Raw genomic sequence first — 19,892 nt, 5'->3', positions numbered from 1 at the left:
GAGGACTTAGACTTTTAGAAAGTTGAAGCAATAAACAGGTTGGGCAATTGTGAGATACTATGATTTTTTGATATAAAACTATCGGCTGCACTTTTAATAAGTAGTACTCATTTTATGACTTTTTGATTGAAAAAAATCGTGATTGTAGGGGATAATTAAGCTGATATATATGGTGAATTTGGGGGGTTACAATTTAATCCCTAAATTTAAGGAATCCTTCTTTTAGCATGATTTATATACAAATAGTAAATATAGATATACAATGTTATTTTTTAGAAACTTCAAGAAAAGTGGTAGATAAATTTCTAATATAGTAAATTCACTTTAATTAATATACGGAAAAGGTCAAAATATGCCCTTGTACTATACAAAATTGAGCACATTTGTCCTTCGTTAATACTTTAGCTCAATAATACCCTTATACTTTAGCTTAATAATACCTTTATCGTCACATAGTTGCCCTATATATGACTTTACAGTCACAATTGGTCCATATATGCACTTTTCGAAACGAAATCCACCCAAACTAATTAGCTCTTTCGTTAATTGTATTAAAGTGTATTGCAAACACTATTTCCTTTTTATTAGTATTTTTTTCTTTACCTTTCTCTTTTCTTTCTTCTTTTTTCTTTTCTTCTCTTTTTCCCCCTTTTTCTTTCTCCCATATCCGATTTCCTCCATTGCTGATGCCTTCTCCATTTTTGTCACCAATTTAACTCGACAAAACTCATGAATTCTGGAAATGTGCATTTGAGATGCGTTTACAAATCACGTTCTAGAAATGCGTTTTACAATCGCGTTTCATACAATTCACATTCAATGTAATGCGCTTTACAAATCACATTCAAGTAATGTTTTTTACAAATCACAGTACCTAATGCGTTTTACAAATCACATCCTTGTTTTTACAAATTTTCCAAATGCGTTTAAACCAATAACCTCTTGTATACCATGTGTGTATCATCTCAATTAAAAACTTAAGTTGTTAGAGAGAATTGATTTTTAGTTACAATAACTACTACGTTTCAGTCCCAAATAAGTTAAGGTCGGTTATATAAATCCTAACTTACCATGATTCTCCATTAAAATTAATCTCAAACCAACAATATACATAAAAACTAAAATATCAAAAGCATTATAATATACTTTTAATTACTTATTATATTATTTCTCAACATGTACGATAACGTATTGGGGTCATTTTCATTTTTTACCGCCTTAAATGACCTTCAAGAGAGGAAGTTTGAATCAACGATCAATAATGTTGAATTTGCTAATGATTATGCCATGAATCGTGAATAGGCTTTTGCTTCAAGAGATGTTCACGATGATGGAATTTCAAAGGGTGATAATCTTGTTATGTATTTCAGTTTATCTACAGAGTGGTTATTAATGTAATTGGAGAAACAACTCGTACCCCATTTTGATCTTTTGTTGTTTGCCTTTAGCATTTATGGGAAAATAATCTATTTTATTTAAGTGCACAATAAATATTTTGTGTTCCCCGGCTACTTCGATTTGATTTTATTATTCTATATGGTGCTCACTTTGTTAAGCAAGTCGATAGACATTTAAATGCCATAAGTAATTGGTCTCCATAAATAAAACTAAGGTTAACAAACTCATTGAAAATGATTTCATTTATGTAGTCATAAATCCGTCAAAGATTTCGAGCATTGTATTCACGAGAATAGAATGCTCAAATTCGAGGTGATATCTTTCTGCCTCAGTTATAAAAGTAAAAATAGCACGGTCTAGCCAGTTTTTGGATGGGTCATTCAAAAATAGTTAATGTTTATCAAGTCAATAAAAAATAGCCACTATTTTGCTACAACAGAGACCGATCCAGCATAATATACTGGAGTTCGGTGTACCTGTGTATGAACTTCCATTATATTATGCTGGACCGGTATACTTTACTGGCTCCAGTATAATATACTGGAGACTGGAGCACCGGTGCTCCAAACTCCAGTATATTATGCTGGACCGGTATATTATACTGGAACTCCAAACTCCAGTATATTATGTTGGAGTATTTTTCCGGATTTTGAACAGTGTTTTCGTTCAGATTTATCTTTACATGAAAAATGACTAAATTTCGATTACTTTTGAAACTGAGCTATTTTTGAACGACCACTTATAAATCTGGTTATTTTTGAATTTCTCCCGTTATAAAAACTCAAAAGGCACCCAAAGATGAGAGAAGAAGAACTTATTGCATTCTCCATTCCTTAGAACAGTGTACAACGTTTATATACATAAGTGAAATACTATAGAATTAAATAATCTAAATAATAAAAATTTTCATTGATGAATTACCACGATTTGCAAATTTTATAATAGTTTATTATGAAGTGCAAATTATCAAAGACCTTGATTTTTTATCTACGTTGATTTTGGTTGAAAAATAGGCCGTTGTAACCTAAATCACCCGTAAAAATGGCTAAAGGAGTGAAGATGGCTGCAGTCGAGGACTTGTCCGCGATGAGGCTTGATTTTTTTTTAATTGAAGTGATAAGTCGCCGATACAAAGAGCGACCTACTATTAAATAGACAGAAAAAAAAATAAAAGAGTTTAATACCTAATACTTATAGTTCACTTTGCAGCCTATTTTTGAAAAAAAAATAAACAGTGAATCCAGCTGGTTATTTATGCAAATCTGGTTATTTATATAAAGATTCTAATATAAGCAGGCCCAAACGATACAGGCCCAAAATTTATTACGACCCGACCCGAATCATAGCGGTGAGATTATAATAATTATTTTATCAAATATACCCTTAAAAACTTCTCTTTATTTCGAAAATACCCTCGCTATAAACATATAAAGTTTCTTGCACCTCCAACTCCATTAACCGCCGAATTTCAGCCTCCAGTGAAGATTTTTCATTTTTCGCTTGCTGTTTAAAAATGATAGCAGCTATTTCGTGGGTTCCCAAAGGGGTCGCAAAGGCAGTTCCAGCTGCGGCTGAGCCCCCTTCTAAAGAAGAAATTGAGGAGCTTTTGAAGAGTGGTCTCCTTGATAAAAGGTATTATTATTATTTATTTTTTCTTCAAGTTTTTTCTTTGGCTGTGCCTCAAAGTAAATGATATTGACCGATTTAAGACCTAGTTTTTTTGGAAATTTGAACTGAACTTGATACCATTATCGACAAGAGTGGGTTGCTCTGGTCAATCAAGATCAATCAAGATCAATCAAGAGGTTCTGAGTTCGAGTCTCCCAAGAGCAAGTTAGCAAGTTCTTGGAGGGGATGCCGAGGGTCTATGAGAAACAGCCTCTCTACCCCTACCCCAAGATAGGTGTATGGTCTGAGATCAAGAATCAGTGAATCATATTTATGCTTCATTGTAGAATTGCTAGACAATGTTGGGATTTATTCTTGAACATATGCGGAATTTCTTGGGTGATGCCACCAACTGTTAGGAGCTTGTTGGAAGAGTGGTATAGTCAAAGAGTACCTAGAAGACTGAAGCAAATATGGAGAACCATCCCATTATGCATCTTCTGGACTTTATGGCTGGAAAGGAACCAGGCTTGTTTTGAAGGACATAGGGAGCACATTTTTAGAATTAGAAACAAATGTATTCACAACTTGTTTTATTGGTGTAAAAGCAGTGTATCAACAGAACATCAAAAGTTTTTAGAGTTTCTGGATTTACTTGGAATCTTATAGGATATGACTGTTTTGGGGTGTCCTCTGTAACTTTTTGTACCATCTTGGTACCTTATTAATAAAACTTTTACCTTATCAAAAAAAAAAAAAGATAGGGGTATGGTCTGCTACACACTACCCTTCCCAGACCCCACTAATGGAATTATACTGGGTTATTGTTGTTGTTGTTGTTGTTCTTGATACTATTATCATGTCTTGTGTCACCCTATAGATGAACTGGTCCGTGGGTTGAAACTATGGCCAGTGAAGGTGTTAAAAAGGAATGAGGTAGACCTAAAATCACAATGAAAGAAGTTGTCTTGAAAGAATATCAATTCGTTGGAATCAATGCAAACTTAGCTAAAGATATTGCACAAATGAAGAAAAAGCTTTAAATTTTTTAGACAACTTTTAATACTCCTATTATTACTATTTTATTATATGAGTTGAGGTTAAAGAAAGAAGTAATGGTTCATTTGTTTGGGACTAAGGCGTAGTTATTATATTGTTTGTATTATATTGGAACTTAACTTGATACTTCCTTCTGTGAAATCTTTGCTTTGCCTTACTCTTGAAGTCTGTTGCTTTATTTTCCTTGCAGTGAAGATAGTGATAATGAGGAAGCTCAAGAAGATATGAATGTTGATGAATTCAAGGAAAATGATGATGATGAAGTTGCTGTTGCATTAGCAGCTGCTAATGCACTTGGAAAAGCTACAAAAGATGTCTCTCTAGGAACCGACGACATAGCAAATGGTTTAAAGGAATTGAACATGGAAAAGTACGATGATGAGGAGGCTGGTAACTCAATAGCTCTGTTAGCTGATATGTTCATTTGGGTTAAATACTGTTTTTCTTCCTTCATTATAATATCTAACGTACTGTCGTGCCAAAGACTGATGTGCACTCGAGCACCGTGTTCATCTGGACCCAATACTTTCGACGCATATCATAAATTTATGTATAAAAATTTCTCAATATTGCAACAAATTACAGGTCTGAACCTATAATTTTAATAATAAAATGGGTTCAATGCTAAAAAACTTAAAGATTGAACCGAGGGAACTTAAATCCTAAATCCGACTCTACTGGCACTCAGGGACTAGCTTATTTTCCGCTATGACATATCAATTTTTACTTGGAAAGCTGTTCCTACTTTTATTCTTAACTGTCAAATTTTAAATGAATTTTGATTTAGTTTGCATCTCTCTTTGCATGTGTTTGGCATTGTCAGACATTGAGCTTTTCGGTTCGGGACTCAAAGACTTGTACTACCCAAGTAATGACATGGACCCATATCTCAAGGATAAGGTTGCAGAAATTACCATTTTGTTTCCCTCACGTTGTCTCCTTTGAAGTATTTACCATTTCACTTACTGCAGGATAATGACTCCGAGGAGGATGAGGACATGACAATAAAACCTGACGATTCTATTATAGTTTGTGCAAGCAATGATGATGATGTCAGTCATCTCGAGGCAAGTAAAACTTACTTCAGACTTAATTATACTTCATCTGTATGCCCCTGTTAATTTCATTTGGCCACCTTTAATTTTGTTACATTCATCCGTGCCAGCAGATCTGGATTTTGGAAGTTTTATCAGATGGTACTGTAAACATGTATGTTCATCATGAGATTATTATTCCTGCGTTTCCTCTCTGCACAGCATGGCTCGATTGCCCTATTAAAAGTGGCGAGGGGAAAGGTAAGGTTCTGCTTGAAGTTGAGCTTGCTGCTGAAGTATTTTCTCTTAGTGGTTGTTGAACATTTATAAACTTTCAGAAGCAATTCTTTGACATCATTTTTACTTCTTATATTTCACTTCGTTATATATATTTTTCATTTCTTTTGTCCAGATAATAATTGTTTGGACATGCTTAATCATTGACATCATTTCTTTGGCAAATGTTCAGTAGCACTTTTTCTTCACTAAAAGCCCACTCTTTAGTTGCCTTTGCACTAAAGCCCTTGGCATCGGCACTTTCCTGTGCTTCTTTACCTTGGTAAATTTCAATAATTTCAGAAGCTAAAGAAATTATGCTGCTCACTATGATATAGGAGTACTGCTTTTTTAAAATTAGTATTAAGCTAAGAGATTCATTTGCCATATAAGATGACATTTTAATAAAATGCTATGATAAATTCTATTTAAGTTGCATTTCTCTCACCCTGCTACGGCTTCAAAGCTTACCTTATTTAGAAAAGGAGAAAGGGCTTTTTTATAGATGTTGAGGTTGAGTAAGGGGGCGGAGCTTGAAGAGCGAAGCGAGCCGCGCTAGCCTAGCAACGTTTTTCAGCAGCAAGCTACGGTCTAACGACCCCCTAACCTAGGTTGGGGCGAAAACTCCAAAATCCAAAACGGCTCAATAAGATAAGTTAATCGGAGTTGACCTGTAGCGTTTGGTAGAATGGAAGCCACCAGCAGTACACACTTGTTTAGAAGGCAAACCTTTCAGAACCTTCCGCAAACATTAATTTGCGATCGGGCTATATGCTCTTCCATTGTTTCACTCTTTCTCCTCAGTATTTATTCTTTTCTTTTACCCATTTTACCGCATAAATTAGGCACAATGAATCTATTTGATGGAGTTTGATCTTAGATTTGTAAAAGTAGATCTTTGTATAATTGATGTTGTACTTCCTTTGCCCATGTTAATAAATGAGTTATATGTTGATAGGGAACTTCATAGCTGTGGGCTCAATGGAACTAGCAATTGAAATTTGGGACCTAGACATAGTAAGTGACTGCACACTGATCTTGATGAACTCCTGACTCACTACTGATCGTATCGCACTATCTTCATTCTTTGTAGTTGGATGAGGTGCAACCAGCTGCTGTATTAGGTGGAATTGCTGACATAAAGAAAAAGGGGAAGAAGGTAATTTTTAATCCTATTTTCAATTGGAATGGTATTGTATGCGAAGTCAGCTTGTTCAGCTGAAATTAGTTTTATGTGTTAAAGGTAGAAAAAATGTGGACTAGTTTCCTGGCTTCTCTGTTGAATAAAGTAGTAGGTTATTTTCAACACTTGGCCATCACTGATGGTCATTGTTAGGCTATCTCTAGTAGTCCCAATTTCCTTCTTACTTCATGCATGCAGGGCTGTCATCTTCCACTTATTTATGATGCTGCTAATCAGTGGCGGAGCTAGGAATTTTACAAAGGGTGTTCAACGTTTAATATATATTTATAAATAGTATTTTTGACTTATATATATAGTATAATTTTCAATATACTCGTATAATTTCCTGATGAAGGGTGTTCCACTGAACACCCTTCACTCCATGTGGCTACACTACTGCTGTTAATAAATTTCCTTCTCTCCTGTCCAAAGGAAACAAGGGCCGCGTATACCTCAACACCAATGTGGACCCTTTTTTTATTGCGGGATACCCTACTAAACTGTTAAGAGTCGACTGCGTATAATTCAACGATTGGTGTCTCCATGCTACAGTGTAACTCATTAATGCATGGATTGTTGCGCATGCCCGATCTTCTCAATAGTACTGTATTTTCGATATTATGAGGTAGGAACTATCCATATTAGTAGTCTAAGAGGCTCTAATTGATGGCCATGTGAGCAACTTGAGGTGGTGATGTTCTTGATATTGTTAGGCTCTAATGTATAAGAGGCTTGTCTGAGTATTCAAGCAGCTAGTTGGAACTGCAGTGTATTAGTTGTCGATTTCTATTATTGGATGTCTTGAAGGGCTGGACTTCAGTTCAACTGACATGTTCTTGGTTAACTCACTCTCTGTGCCTCTACTCTACACTATGCATGCGATGCAGGGCAAGCGTATATGTGCCGAGGAGTCGATTATTGGCATTATTAGTTTCTATATTAAAAATTAAATTGACCAATTGATATGGTTTGAAGAGAAACTACCTCTTTATCCATCAAAAGAAAAAAGAGAAACTACCTTTAAATAACCATTTTGTTGTTTTTCTGTCATGGCAGCAAATCTGGTCAATTTTGTGAGAGTTATTTAACACATACCATATACCAGTGTTCAAACCTCATCTTTAGAAAATGAAAGAAAATATCACGGCCCGAATTTCCCACCCTCGGAAGTCGTGATGACGCCTACTAATATGAGCTAGGCAAGCCAATCCTTTAAACTAATTACTTCATTATCCATTTATTTCTTTTTTACAAACGTAAAGCGATAACGTAAAAACAACGAAAATTTAAATTAGGCGGAAGAAAACAATAAAATATCTGAAATCTGTCTATTACACTGCTTAAGTCTTAATCACCCAAAACCTGGTGTCACAGTACCAGTGTACCACAGACGGTCTAAGACTGCTAAATACAAGGTCTGAAAATAAAAGACACCTTGTTTCTGAAGCAGAAAGATGAAACAGGAAATAAAAGATAGAGGAGACGTCGGGGACTGCGAACGCCTGCAGGCCTACCTTGGATCTCCGCGTGGACTGAAGGTAGTTTCCAAACTACGGTCCAAGAGCTGCTCCGGGATCTGCACATGGTGCAGAGTGTAGTATCAGCACAACCGACCCCATGTGCTGGTAAATGCCTAGCCTAACCTCGACGAAGTAGTGACGAGGCTAGAACCAAACTACCAAATAAACCTGTGCAGTTATATAATATACAACGGAAAGTGAAGCAGAAATAAACAAGTAAAGATGGGGGAGGGGAAAACATGCTTCGGGGAATAACAGGTAACAACAAAATATCAAGAGAATTATAAAGGAACCAAAATCCAACTACTGACAAGGGTAAGGAAAAACGAAGGCAGAATTCACTTTCATTTCACATCTTGTTGCAGGCGTGCAACCCGATCCCAATTCATTTATCTCGTTGCAGGCGTGCAACCCGATCCCATTTCACATATCTTGTGGCAGGCGCGCCACCCGCTCCCATTTCAAGTATCTCGTGGCAGGCGTCCTGCCACCCGCTCCCATTTCAAGTATCTTGTGGCAGACGTGCCACCCGCTCCCATTTCAAATATCTTGTGGCAGGCGTGCCACCCGCTCCCATTTCAAGTGTCTTGTGGCAGGCGTGCCACCCACTCCTATTTCATATATCTTGTGGCAGGCGTGCCACCCGCTCTCATTTCATATATCTTGTGGCAGGCGTGCCACCCGCTCCCATTTCAAATATCTCGTGGCAGGCGTGCCACCCGCTTCCATTTCAAGTGTCTCGTGGCAGGCGTGCCACCCGCTCCCATTTCATTTATCTTGTGACAGGCTTGTCACCCGCTCCCATTTCATATCAACAACAATCACAAAGAATCCCGGCAAGAGGATAAGAACAATATAACAACTTCCCAGCAGGGGAACATTAATATTTCAACAACATCCCGGCAAGGAAACAATAATATCAAACAAACGTCCCGACAAGGGAACAATGATGATAATAACATGTGAGGCACAATAAACCATAACAGAATCATAACAATTATAATACAAGACCCACGGACATGCTTGACACCGACATATAGATACTCGTCACCATGCCTATGCGTCGTACTCCACAATCAACGCGTAGCAAATAAGACACAACTCCTAATCCCTCAAGCTAAGGTTAGACCAAACACTTACCTCGATGTCACGAACACAATTCACGTTTCAATTATAGCTTTACCCCTTGATTCCACCACCAATTCGCTCGAATTTAGCCACAAGTTACTTGGTTACATCAATAAATGCTAAATGAATCAATTCGAATGCATGAAAATGAATTTTACAAAGTTTTGCCCAAAAAGTCAAAAATCGCCCTCGGGCCCACATGGTCAAAACCCGAGGTTCGAACCAAAACCCGATTACCCATTCCCCCATGTAGTCAAATATATAATTTGTTTTGAAATCGGACCTCAAATCGAGGTCCAAATCCCCAATTTTTGAAAAACCTAGGTTCTACCCGAAACACCCAAAACAGCCCCTGAAAATAATTGATTTTGAGTTGAAATCATGTTAAAAGGTGTTAATGATTGAAGGAAACTAGTTAAAAATGACTTACAATTGATTTGGAGAAGAAGAAGCCTTTGAAAAATCGCCCTTAAGTGTTTATGTTTTGAGAGGATATGAAAAAATGGTTAATTTTCGGCTAAGTATAAAAGTTGCAGGTCGCAGATATGAGAATTGCGAACAGGGGTTCACAATTGCGAATCCCGACCTCTGCTAAGTTGGGAATTGCGAAACAGAGCTCGCATCTGCGAACCTTTCAGGAAACTTGGACTTTCGCATTTGCGAAACATATGTCGCATTTGCTATATATCAGCCTCCCAGCCATCATTGCATTTGCGAGAGGCTGTTCGCAAATGCGAAATCGCATTTGCGAGGATGAAGTTGCATTTGCGACTCAGGCTGCCAGTCCACTTCTTTCGCATTTGCGATGGTTTGTCGCATTTGCGAGCTAGGTTTCGCATTTGCGAAGCCTGCAGACCTGATACACCAGCTGAGAAATCTGCAATTTTTTAAAGTCCAAAATACACCATGCAGCCTATCCAAAACTCACCCGAGCCCTCGGAGCTCCAAACCAAACATACACACGTCAAATGGAAATTTCTCAAAACACCAAAATAACCTCATGAACATCGAATTAAACCTCAATATCAATGAAATTTCTCAAAAGTTCTTTAAACATCAAATTTTGCATTTAAGGTCCGAATCACGTCAAATGGATTCCGTTTCTTACCAAACTTTACCGACAACACATATAAATCACATCGAACCTGTACCGGGCTCCGGAACCATAATACGGGCCCGATACCACAGGTTTCACATAACATTTCGCTTTCAAAAACCTTTATATTTTTTTTCAGAAAACAATTTCCTTTAAAAATTCATTTCTCGGACTTGGGACCTCGGAATTCGATTCCGGGCATACGCCCAAGTCCCATATTTTCCTATGGACCCTCCGGGACCGTCAAATCACGGGTTCAGGTCCGCTTACCCAAAACATTGACCGAAATTAATTCATTTTGTAGTCAAAATTTATCATTTTTTTCACAGATTTTCACATAATAGCTTTCCGGCTACACGTTCGGGTTGCGCCCGCAAATCGAGGTGATGCTAAAAGAAGTTTTTAAGGCCTCAGAACGCAGAATTTTATTTTAAAACAACCGTTCGTCCTCGAACGGACAGAAGGAGGAAGTACCTGAGTCGGGGAAAAGATGGGGATAACGGCTCCGCATATCGGACTCGGACTTCCAGGTCGATGCCTCGGCGGGCTGACCTCTCCACTGAACACGAACAGAAGAAAAACTCTTCGATCTCAACCGACGAACCTGCCAGTCTGGAATAGCTACCGGCTCCTCCTCATAAGACAAGTCCTTGTCCAACTGGACAATGCTGAAATCTAACACGTGGGGTGGATCGCCGTGATACTTCCGAAGCATGGACACATGAAACACTGGATGAACGGCTGATAAGCTCGGCGGCAACGCAAGTCTACAAGTCACCTCTCCCACTCGATCAAGAATCTCAAACGGGCCAATGAACCTAGGGCTAAGCTTGCCCTTCTTCCCAAATCTCATCACGCCTTTCATAGGCGACACTCGAAGCAATACCGACTCACCGACCATGAATGCCAAATCACGAACCTTGTGGCCGGCATAACTCTTCTGCCCGGACTGAGCTGTACGAAGCCTATCCTGAATGTTCCTGACCTTGTCCAAGGCCTCCTGAACCAGATCCGTACCCAACAACCGAGCCTCTCCCGGCTCAAACCATTCAACCGGAGACCGCCGCCGCCTACCATATAAAGCCTCATAAGGAGCCATCTGAACACTCGACTGGTAGCTGTTGTTTTAGGCAAACTCTGCTAAAGGCAAAAACTGATCCCACGAGCCTCCAAAGTCAATGACACAAGCTCGGAGCATATCCTCCAAAATCTGAATAGTCCGGTCGGATTGCCCGTCCGTCTGAGGATGAAATGCTGTGCTCAACTCAACCCGTGTGCCCAACTTTCGCTGAACTGCTCTCTAGAAATACGAGGTAAACTGCGTACCTCGGTTCGAAATAATATACTCGGGCACACCATGTAGACGAACAATCTCCCGAATATAGATCTCAGCTAACCTCTCGGAAGAATAGGAGACTGCCACAAGAATGAAATGTGTTGACTTGGTCAGCCTATCAACAATAACCCACACTGCATCGAACTTCCTCTGAGTCCGTGGGAGTCCAACAACAAAGTGCATAGTGATACGCTCCCATTTTCACTCAGGAATCTCAATCTTCTGGAACAAACCACCATGCCTCTGATGCTCGTACTTAACCTGCTGACAATTCAAACACCGAGCCACATATGCAACAATATCCTTCTGGAAAATCGAGGTGATGCTAAAAGAGGTTTTTAAGGCCTCGGAACACAGAATTTTATTTTAAAACAAGTAATGACCCAAAAGGAATGATAGTTTGCATGGTGGATGGTCTTTACGATTTGATAATCGTGTGAGCCCAATACTTGCTTCTTATGCCCCATTTACCTAATTTTAAAATAAATAACTTCTTTTTTCTTGTAGAAAACCATCAAATACAAAAAGGATAGCCACTCCGATTCAGTACTTGGTCTCGCTTGGAACAAGGAATATAGGTATGGATTTCTGATTGATCAGTGTATGATGTTTGTGTTAGAGAGGTATAGTCAAAGTTCATATGTTGTCTTGTCCAACATTCTGCGCAGGAATATACTTGCAAGTGCTAGTGCTGATCAATCAGTCAAGGTTTGGGATGTGAATACCAGCAGCTGTACTGTCACTATGAACGACCATACTGACAAGGTAGAATCCGAAATTTTGTAGCATGTTGTTTAAACATCATATTGTTTTGTATCAAGGACCGAAAACCCCCTGATACGCTTATAGTCTTTTGTTATGTAGGAGACCTCTTCTGCATGTTAAAGTAAACAATATGCATTTACTATTCTTTTCTATCTGATCGAAATTGAATAATTTATAAAACATTAATCAGCAGCTTGCTTACAAAATTATGAAAGAAGCAAATTCATCATCTTGCTCCGCTTTTTCAGGTTCAAGCAGTTGCATGGAGTCCATTTAAATCATCGGTTCTTCTGAGCGGGTCATTCGATCATACAGTTTGCTTGGTGATAAAGTTTTTCTCCTTCTTCCTTTTTGCCCCTTTTTGTTTTGGAAAGCTAGGACTGTGGATTAGCTTCTAAGTTTAAGATGCTAATTCAACTTTCAACATGTCTTGCAGAAGGATGTGCGGTGTCCATCTCACAGTGGATTTAAATTTCCAGTTTCCGCTGATGTTGAAGGCTTGGCTTGGGATCCACATTCTGAGGATTCATTTGTGGTCAGTGCTTGCACTGTGTTGTGACTTACCCAATCTATGTTTCAAGGCATTGTTTGTTTAGTATGCTACGTGATTAGATAGTACCTTTAATTCTGTTATGAGAATCGTTAGTGTGGAGATTGTGAATAATTCTCTGAACATGGGGCCATTAGTATGGTAACTAAATTAAGGATGGGATTGTGTCTGTTGGTTGGGTAAATATACTATTGAATTGGGGGTGGAATGGCATTGAAATTATGTGCATTTTAGTTTTATCTATTTGCTTGCTGAATTTTTTGACGCTTAATTTTATTTAATGCAGAAAAATAGAAGTATTTATCTGTCTCCTAGTTCCTATGGACTAAAATGAAAACAAAAACTAGATAAATTCAATCTGCCATGTATCTTTTCCCCTTGGCCAAATCACTAAATTTCTGTTCCCTATAACTGTATAAGACCTAAAAGTTTTTTTTGTTAGGATGATTAAATCCGCTTTAAAATCTGCTTGGAGATTTTAATCTGGATGTTTATTGGACATTAGGAATTGCTAACCAGAGTAGAGTTTCGTAAAACTTTCAGGTCAGCTTGGAGAATGGTACAGTTACTAGTTTTGATATCCGTCTTGCTAGGTCTGATCCGACTTCCGCGACGAAGCCAATTTTCACTATCCATGCTCATGATAAGGCAGCGTCATCGATGTCTTTTAGTCCTCTAGTCCCAAATGTATGTGAAACCTCTCTTTATATTTTTGCGTTACCCTTTAATTCGTTTTTCCTTACTCATTTTCCCTTTGTATTTTGGGCAGCTTCTTGCAACTGGTTCCACAGACAAGATGGTACTTTCTTGTTGTCTCTGTTTGCTACTTATTACCTAGTTTTGATTTATTCCGGGGAATGAGAGCTATTCCACTAAAATTAAGGGCATCCCGGTACATTAAGCTCCCGCTATGCACGTGGTCCCAAGAAGGCCGAACCACAAGGGTCTATTGTACGCAGCCTTACCTGCATTTCTGCAAGAGGATGTTTTCACGGCTTGAACCTGTGACCTTAATTCCACTAATTAATTTAATTAATCTGCTGCAGGTTAAACTATGGGATTTGAGCAACAATCAACCTTCTTGTATTGCCACAAGGAATCCAAAAGCTGTATGTGATTTGCAAATTTTGTGTGGTTGAATATTCGTTTGATACATTTTTTGTTCAACCTCTAAAAAACACAAGGTTTTTTTAGAGGGTTATACATTTTGATTGATGTACTATCATGATGACCACTTTGTTTTATTTTATTATCAGGGAGCTGTCTTCTCTGTTTCCTTCTCAGATGATTGCCCCTTTTTTCTTGCTATTGGTGGTTCTAAAGGGAAGTTGCAGGTAAGTTGTATTCTCTTTGAAAGGGAAGTTTATTGCTGCTCTAGTTTTTGTGTTTTTGGGCTGTAAATGACTTAGAATTTGTCTTCGCTTATCATTTGCAGCTATGGGATGTTTCTTCAGAAGATGCAGTGTTGAAGAGATATGGGAAATATGTTGCGCAAAAAGGACCGTTGCCCAAATCATAATGTGAATGTAGTTTCTAAATATTGGTTTTGAGTTATATAGTGAAAATATTAGCTAATCTGTCAATTTTGATTTGTGTTTTAGTAGGGTGGTTATTGGCTCCCATTATTTATCATATGAGCATGGTAAATTTTATTGTTGCTTGCCTGGGCCAGGGGACAGAGCAAGTGAAGAGTTTGGTGATCAAGATAACAAATCATCTCTTCCTATGTATTTAGTTGAGATATAGAATGGTTGGTTTGTTTTATAAACATAACCTACACAAGATCAATGAACATGTAGTGGGGATCGGGTTCCAAAACTTAAGATTAAAAAAGGTCAGGTGATTTCTTTCTATTTGTTGTTAGGCATTATCTTGTGTTGGCGAGAGGTAGCAGGTTTCCAATGGTATAATAGTTGAGGTGTAGCTGTTCGGACACTATTGTTATCATAAAAAGAAGGCGAAATATATGTAGCGCCCTTTAAGTTGCCCTCAACGATCAACTGAATACCTCAACTGGCCCTTTTACCATTTTGACACTTCAAGTAGCTATTAAGTATATTAAGTAAACACATTACACTTGCCTAATGAACCAATTAAAAAGTGACACGTATCATTTTGATTAAAACAAAAAAACCATCTGAACCCTTCCCCGCACGCTAGCACAACCTAACTTTTCTTCTTCACCTGAAATTGCAACACAGCAGCAACAATGGAAGAATCCATAATTGTATTTCTGATATTCAAATTCAAAAGGAGGCATTTGTCCATGTATGGTATGATTGAAAGCTTTCTGCAGACACAAAACAATTTCATGCCAATCAAATTTAATTACTCCAACATAAAGAGAATTACCAGAGGGTTCGAAGAGAAAGTAGGCGAGGGAGGTTATGGCAAAGTATATAAAGGAAAGCTTCGCAGTGGCAGGGATGTAGCAGTGAAGATGTTGAACAAGCCTAAAGCGGGTGGAGGACAAGATTTCATGAATGAAGTAGCTACCATTGGAAGGATTCATCATGTGAATGTAATTAGATATGTTTGTTCCTCGCCTCATTCCTCCATCAAAGAAACCCAGATTTGATTTTGAGAGAGGAGGTGCGAAAATTAGGCGGGATCCACATTATTTTAGAAAAAGAAAAAAAACAACCTAATTTTAGGTAGGCAACTCGCGTACGAGAGAGTGCATTTTACACGATGGGGGCTGACATGATCGGGTGTTTAGTTGATCTTATTTTGTGAATAAATAAAATGTCTAGCTGGAAATGACTTAAGTTGAAGTGTTCAATTGATTGTTGAGGACAATTTAAATAGGCGCTTTATGTATTTCGCCTAAAAAGAAAGTGTAATATATTTTGTTAGGGAGGATTCTTAAATACTTTTACAAAGAAAACGATTTTATTGCCATCATTGCCATTTTTGTCGAAGATGCAACTGATATTATCTTTACATGTTGATTGCCTTTTTCATTGACTTAAGGTCTGTCCGTATAGACAGAGTTGTTTCAATTTTGATGATACACTTTTTTTATTAGTCTATTTATAAAAGAATGATACATTTTTACAATTAAAAATAATTCAACTTTAAATTTTTCATTTTTGTCACGACCCAAATTCTAACCTATCGTGATAGCGCCTATCGTGGTACTAGGCAAGCCGACATTTCCAAAATACTTCCATCATTTAACAGAAAGATAATTAAGAAATTTTAAATAACCACAGTTTTCATAAAACGGGGGAAAAACCCAAAACACAAATGCGGAAAATAACTCCTGAATCGGCGTGTCACTGAGCTCATGAGCAACTATACATCACCAGTCTAGAAAAGAAATGTCTACGAAAGTATGAATCAAAATACAAATGAAAAAAAGAAGATAAGGAAGGAGAAACAAGGACTGCGAATGCTGGGCAGCTACCTCGTAATCTCCAAAGATCAACCGTGCACGATATCAATGCCCACCATGTCCGAAAACACCTGGATCTGCATAGGAAGTGCATGATGTAGCGTGAGTACAACCTGTCACACCTCCTATTTACCTACACCCCCGGAAAGGGTGTATAAGGGAGTTTTTCCAATTAAAGGACAATCGAAACGGGATTTATTGTTTTAAAAAAATTCAGAGTCTCCACTTGGGAGATTTATGGTGTCTCAAGTCACTGGTTTAATCCCGAATCAAGGAAAAATTTGACTCTGTTTAACAGTCCGCGAACCAGAAATCCGGGTAAGGAATTCTGTTAACCCGGAAGAAGGTGTTAGGCATTCCCGAGTTCCATGGTTCTAGCACGGTCGCTCAACTGTTATAATCGGCTTAATTATCTGAATTTAAAACATCTTTGAAACCTAAGTGCTTTTTTTTTTCTAATTTTTGGAAAACTGCTTTTACTTATTTAAAGAATTAATTCAAGGTCATTTAAAACATATCGCAAGCCACACCACATGAAATGTACCCATGGTTCACGACATGCTCTATTTAACTTTGTTGGAAATTAGAACCGAGTCATATGAAATGGACCCCCGGGTTTTAACATGTTCACTTCTACTATCATTATTCAAAATTATGGTAGAGTCACATGAAATGCACACCCAAACTTAGGAAGATAACTTTTTAAAATAACACGCCTAAAGCAATTACGAGGTTAGAATCGTTTCGGTATGAGAACATAAATAAAAAATGGCCTTAGCATATGGATTCCACGTTGGGATTCCTTACCCACTACTTTGGACCAAGTAACAGATGGCCCAATAATCATAATAACCTATCCTTCTTAATTGTGAATTCACCCAACGCCCCAAATCCTTTTCGTTGAGTCCAAATCTTGCTTTTCAATCTTTGTTTGCAGAAGTTATTCATTTTATCCTTAACACATTTTTCAATTAATTTAATCTCAACTTTAATAAATGAAACAATACTTTCCTGTCATTACACATTGATTCCAAATTCATAACACTAAAATATACATCAACCCCATAAAAAGTCTCAAGAGATTTCATGATTTAGGCATACTGTAATCAAGTCTTAACAAGAATATTAATCTAACTTTCATAAAACAAGCAAAATTACAGCAGATACCATGAACTAAGAAGCATAGTAGAGAAGATAAAAGAGCCTTTATTTAGCCAAAAACTCCAAACCAACTTACATGAAGTCAGACGACAGTCCCAAAATAAAACGGAGAACTCGACATGAAGCGAAGAACCTCGTCAAGAAGCTCAATGATCTCAGATCAGAAACATCGCCGGCAACTCAAACGGAACAAGCAACAACGAACGGAGCTTCGGACAAGTTTTAACCAACGAGCTCCTCAAGAGACTCAAAGCTGCGAAACTCACGCAGCGAACTGGGAGAGAACAAAAATGGCGACAACGGTAGTGTCACAAATGATCGCCGGTTGCTGGAGTTTTCCGGCGGGATAGAGGCTAGAAGCGGCTGTCCATTCTTGTGTGTCTAGGTCTTGTCCATCTGCTATGTTTGTGTTTATGGCTGCTGCTACTGCTTCTAGGATTGGCGGTCATTTTTGGTTAGGAAACAACCATAAAAAATGGATGCTTCTTCTTTTAGAAAATGATGAGTCAATGAGGAATCGTTTGGGATCAGGTTTGTTTTAGGGTGTTCCTAGGTGATGAAAACGGCCGCAGCTGAAGGTTTTGATCGTTTTTTTTGCTGAAGAAGGAGGAGATCGGCTAAGTTTTGAATGGAAAGAAGAAGATGGGGTCAGCTGGTGTGTGAGAGATGAGGGAGGGGTGTGGACGTTGGGTTGAAGACGATGGGCAGGGGGGTCTCTTTGCTGCGCAGGGGTCGTCGGAGAAGATGACGCGCATGGGGGGTCTGTTTTTGCACAGCCTTTTCTTTTTAGCCTTTTTTTTTCCGTTCTCCTCTTAGGCTTTTCTCTTTTTTTATATTGTAGGTTTTTGGTAGGGTTTTAGGTTAAGGGGTATGTGCCTAGGAATTATGAGTTTGACAATTGTGGGCTAGGTAAAAAATTAGGCTTAAAAAATGGGTTGCTCGAGCACAAGTTCTATTCTTTCGCTACGAACGAGATTAAAATATGGGCCCATTTATTAATTATTCCTACTATTCAAATAATTATTAAAATAAAACTGACCATTAAAATAAATCTATTTTTGGTATTTTCAAATATCGTATTAAAATAAAAATACGATACTATTGTTGTATATATTTTTTTAAAGATTTTTTTTAGATTAAAAATGACTACAAAACATTAATGAACCTATTTTTGTGATTTTTTGTTTTCTTGTAATAAAATTAAAGTAAAAGAATCAAAATTACTTAAAATATCTATATTATTCCTAAATTAAATATTTTACGCTAATATACAAAAAATCTTGGGGAGGGTCAAAAATCACATATCTACAGCTGCCTCTCTTTGATTGGAAACGCGCAGAGTTTTCAGACAAAGACTGACTAGACAGGTTTTTTTGACCCGACCCTTATTTGGAGAAACTAAAACTAAGAGAGAGGGGAATGTGACCGAGCCCTGGTATCTGGGCTGCCTACATATCCTTGGCTATAAAGGAATCAGGCCACGTGTAGTTCAGAGATGAGTGGGATGACGGAGTACCGAGGTGAAGAGCCGATCGAGGTACCGTTCCATCGAGGTTCCGGTCCGCGGTCCCTGTTATTACATCAAAAATCAAATGAAAAAGTCTAACTAAACATGTCAACTACGAGTTACAAGATTCCTATCTATAAGTCTTCTGAAGCTGGATCTTGAGTCTTGAATGGTTCTTCATGCCGACTTTAGATTTGAACCTTGACGCTTGCTAGTTGCAGGTGCTACCTCGTTCTTTTTCAGATTTTCGATCAAGACCGGACATATAGCGCTTGTGACTTCCACCATGTCTTAAGCAGTTCACATCTTTCATCAACTTCTACATTTGGATTCACTTCTTGCCTTTCTCTCTTTTGCTTTATTGTGACTAATTTCTGTTGATCACCTATGACTGTTGACTCGCATTCTTGCCGCGAGATTCTTTGGTTGCTGACTTGAATTGCAATCTGAGATGCTTTTCCTTTTCTTTAGGTGGACGCCTGACTGTTGAACTTGAACCATCTCCTCTTGTTACTTGACACTGTTTTCCCTTGCACCTTGAACCATTTTCCCTTGAAACTTGAACTGTCTTCCTTCGAAACTGTTTTCCCTTGAAACTTGAGTTGTCGTCCTTCGAAACTGCTTTCCCTTGAAACTTGAGTTATCTTCCTTCGAAACTGCTTTCCCTTGAAACTTGAGTTGTCTTCCATTGTTCTCCAGGTGGGCGCCTGATTACAACAAAATAGACAAAACAAAAGAAATTTTTCTGCTTCAGTTTGCACTAGGAAAATTTATGAGTTGTTAGCAAAATTTTAAACCACTTATACTATTGATGCAATGATAAGAGTAAACTAAAGAATAGACTAGGAAAACTATAAACTAAGCTTGACTAAAG

The 19,892-nt window shown here is 38.0% G+C and overlaps 1 protein-coding gene across 1 annotated transcript; it reads left to right on the top strand.

Annotated features, from left to right (window-relative positions):
* Positions 1-2,863: 2,863 nt before the first annotated feature.
* Positions 2,864-14,528, top strand: LOC107767649 (uncharacterized). The gene is made up of 16 exons (XM_075256927.1): positions 2,864-3,030; positions 4,256-4,455; positions 4,889-4,965; positions 5,037-5,132; positions 5,234-5,360; positions 6,334-6,392; positions 6,469-6,534; positions 12,146-12,216; positions 12,307-12,403; positions 12,652-12,726; positions 12,840-12,938; positions 13,497-13,640; positions 13,723-13,752; positions 14,000-14,062; positions 14,210-14,287; positions 14,389-14,528. Exons 1-16 carry the CDS (start codon positions 2,912-2,914, stop codon positions 14,470-14,472), a joined length of 1,485 nt encoding a protein of 494 aa, XP_075113028.1. The 5' UTR covers positions 2,864-2,911; the 3' UTR covers positions 14,473-14,528.
* Positions 14,529-19,892: the final 5,364 nt, after the last annotated feature.

Source organism: Nicotiana tabacum, chromosome 7 (genome assembly GCF_000715075.1).
Source record: "Nicotiana tabacum cultivar K326 chromosome 7, ASM71507v2, whole genome shotgun sequence".
In the NCBI taxonomy this organism is placed as follows: domain Eukaryota; kingdom Viridiplantae; phylum Streptophyta; class Magnoliopsida; order Solanales; family Solanaceae; genus Nicotiana; species Nicotiana tabacum.
Note: the sequence above shows the minus strand (reverse complement) of the source record. Positions and strands in the feature narration are given on the sequence as shown.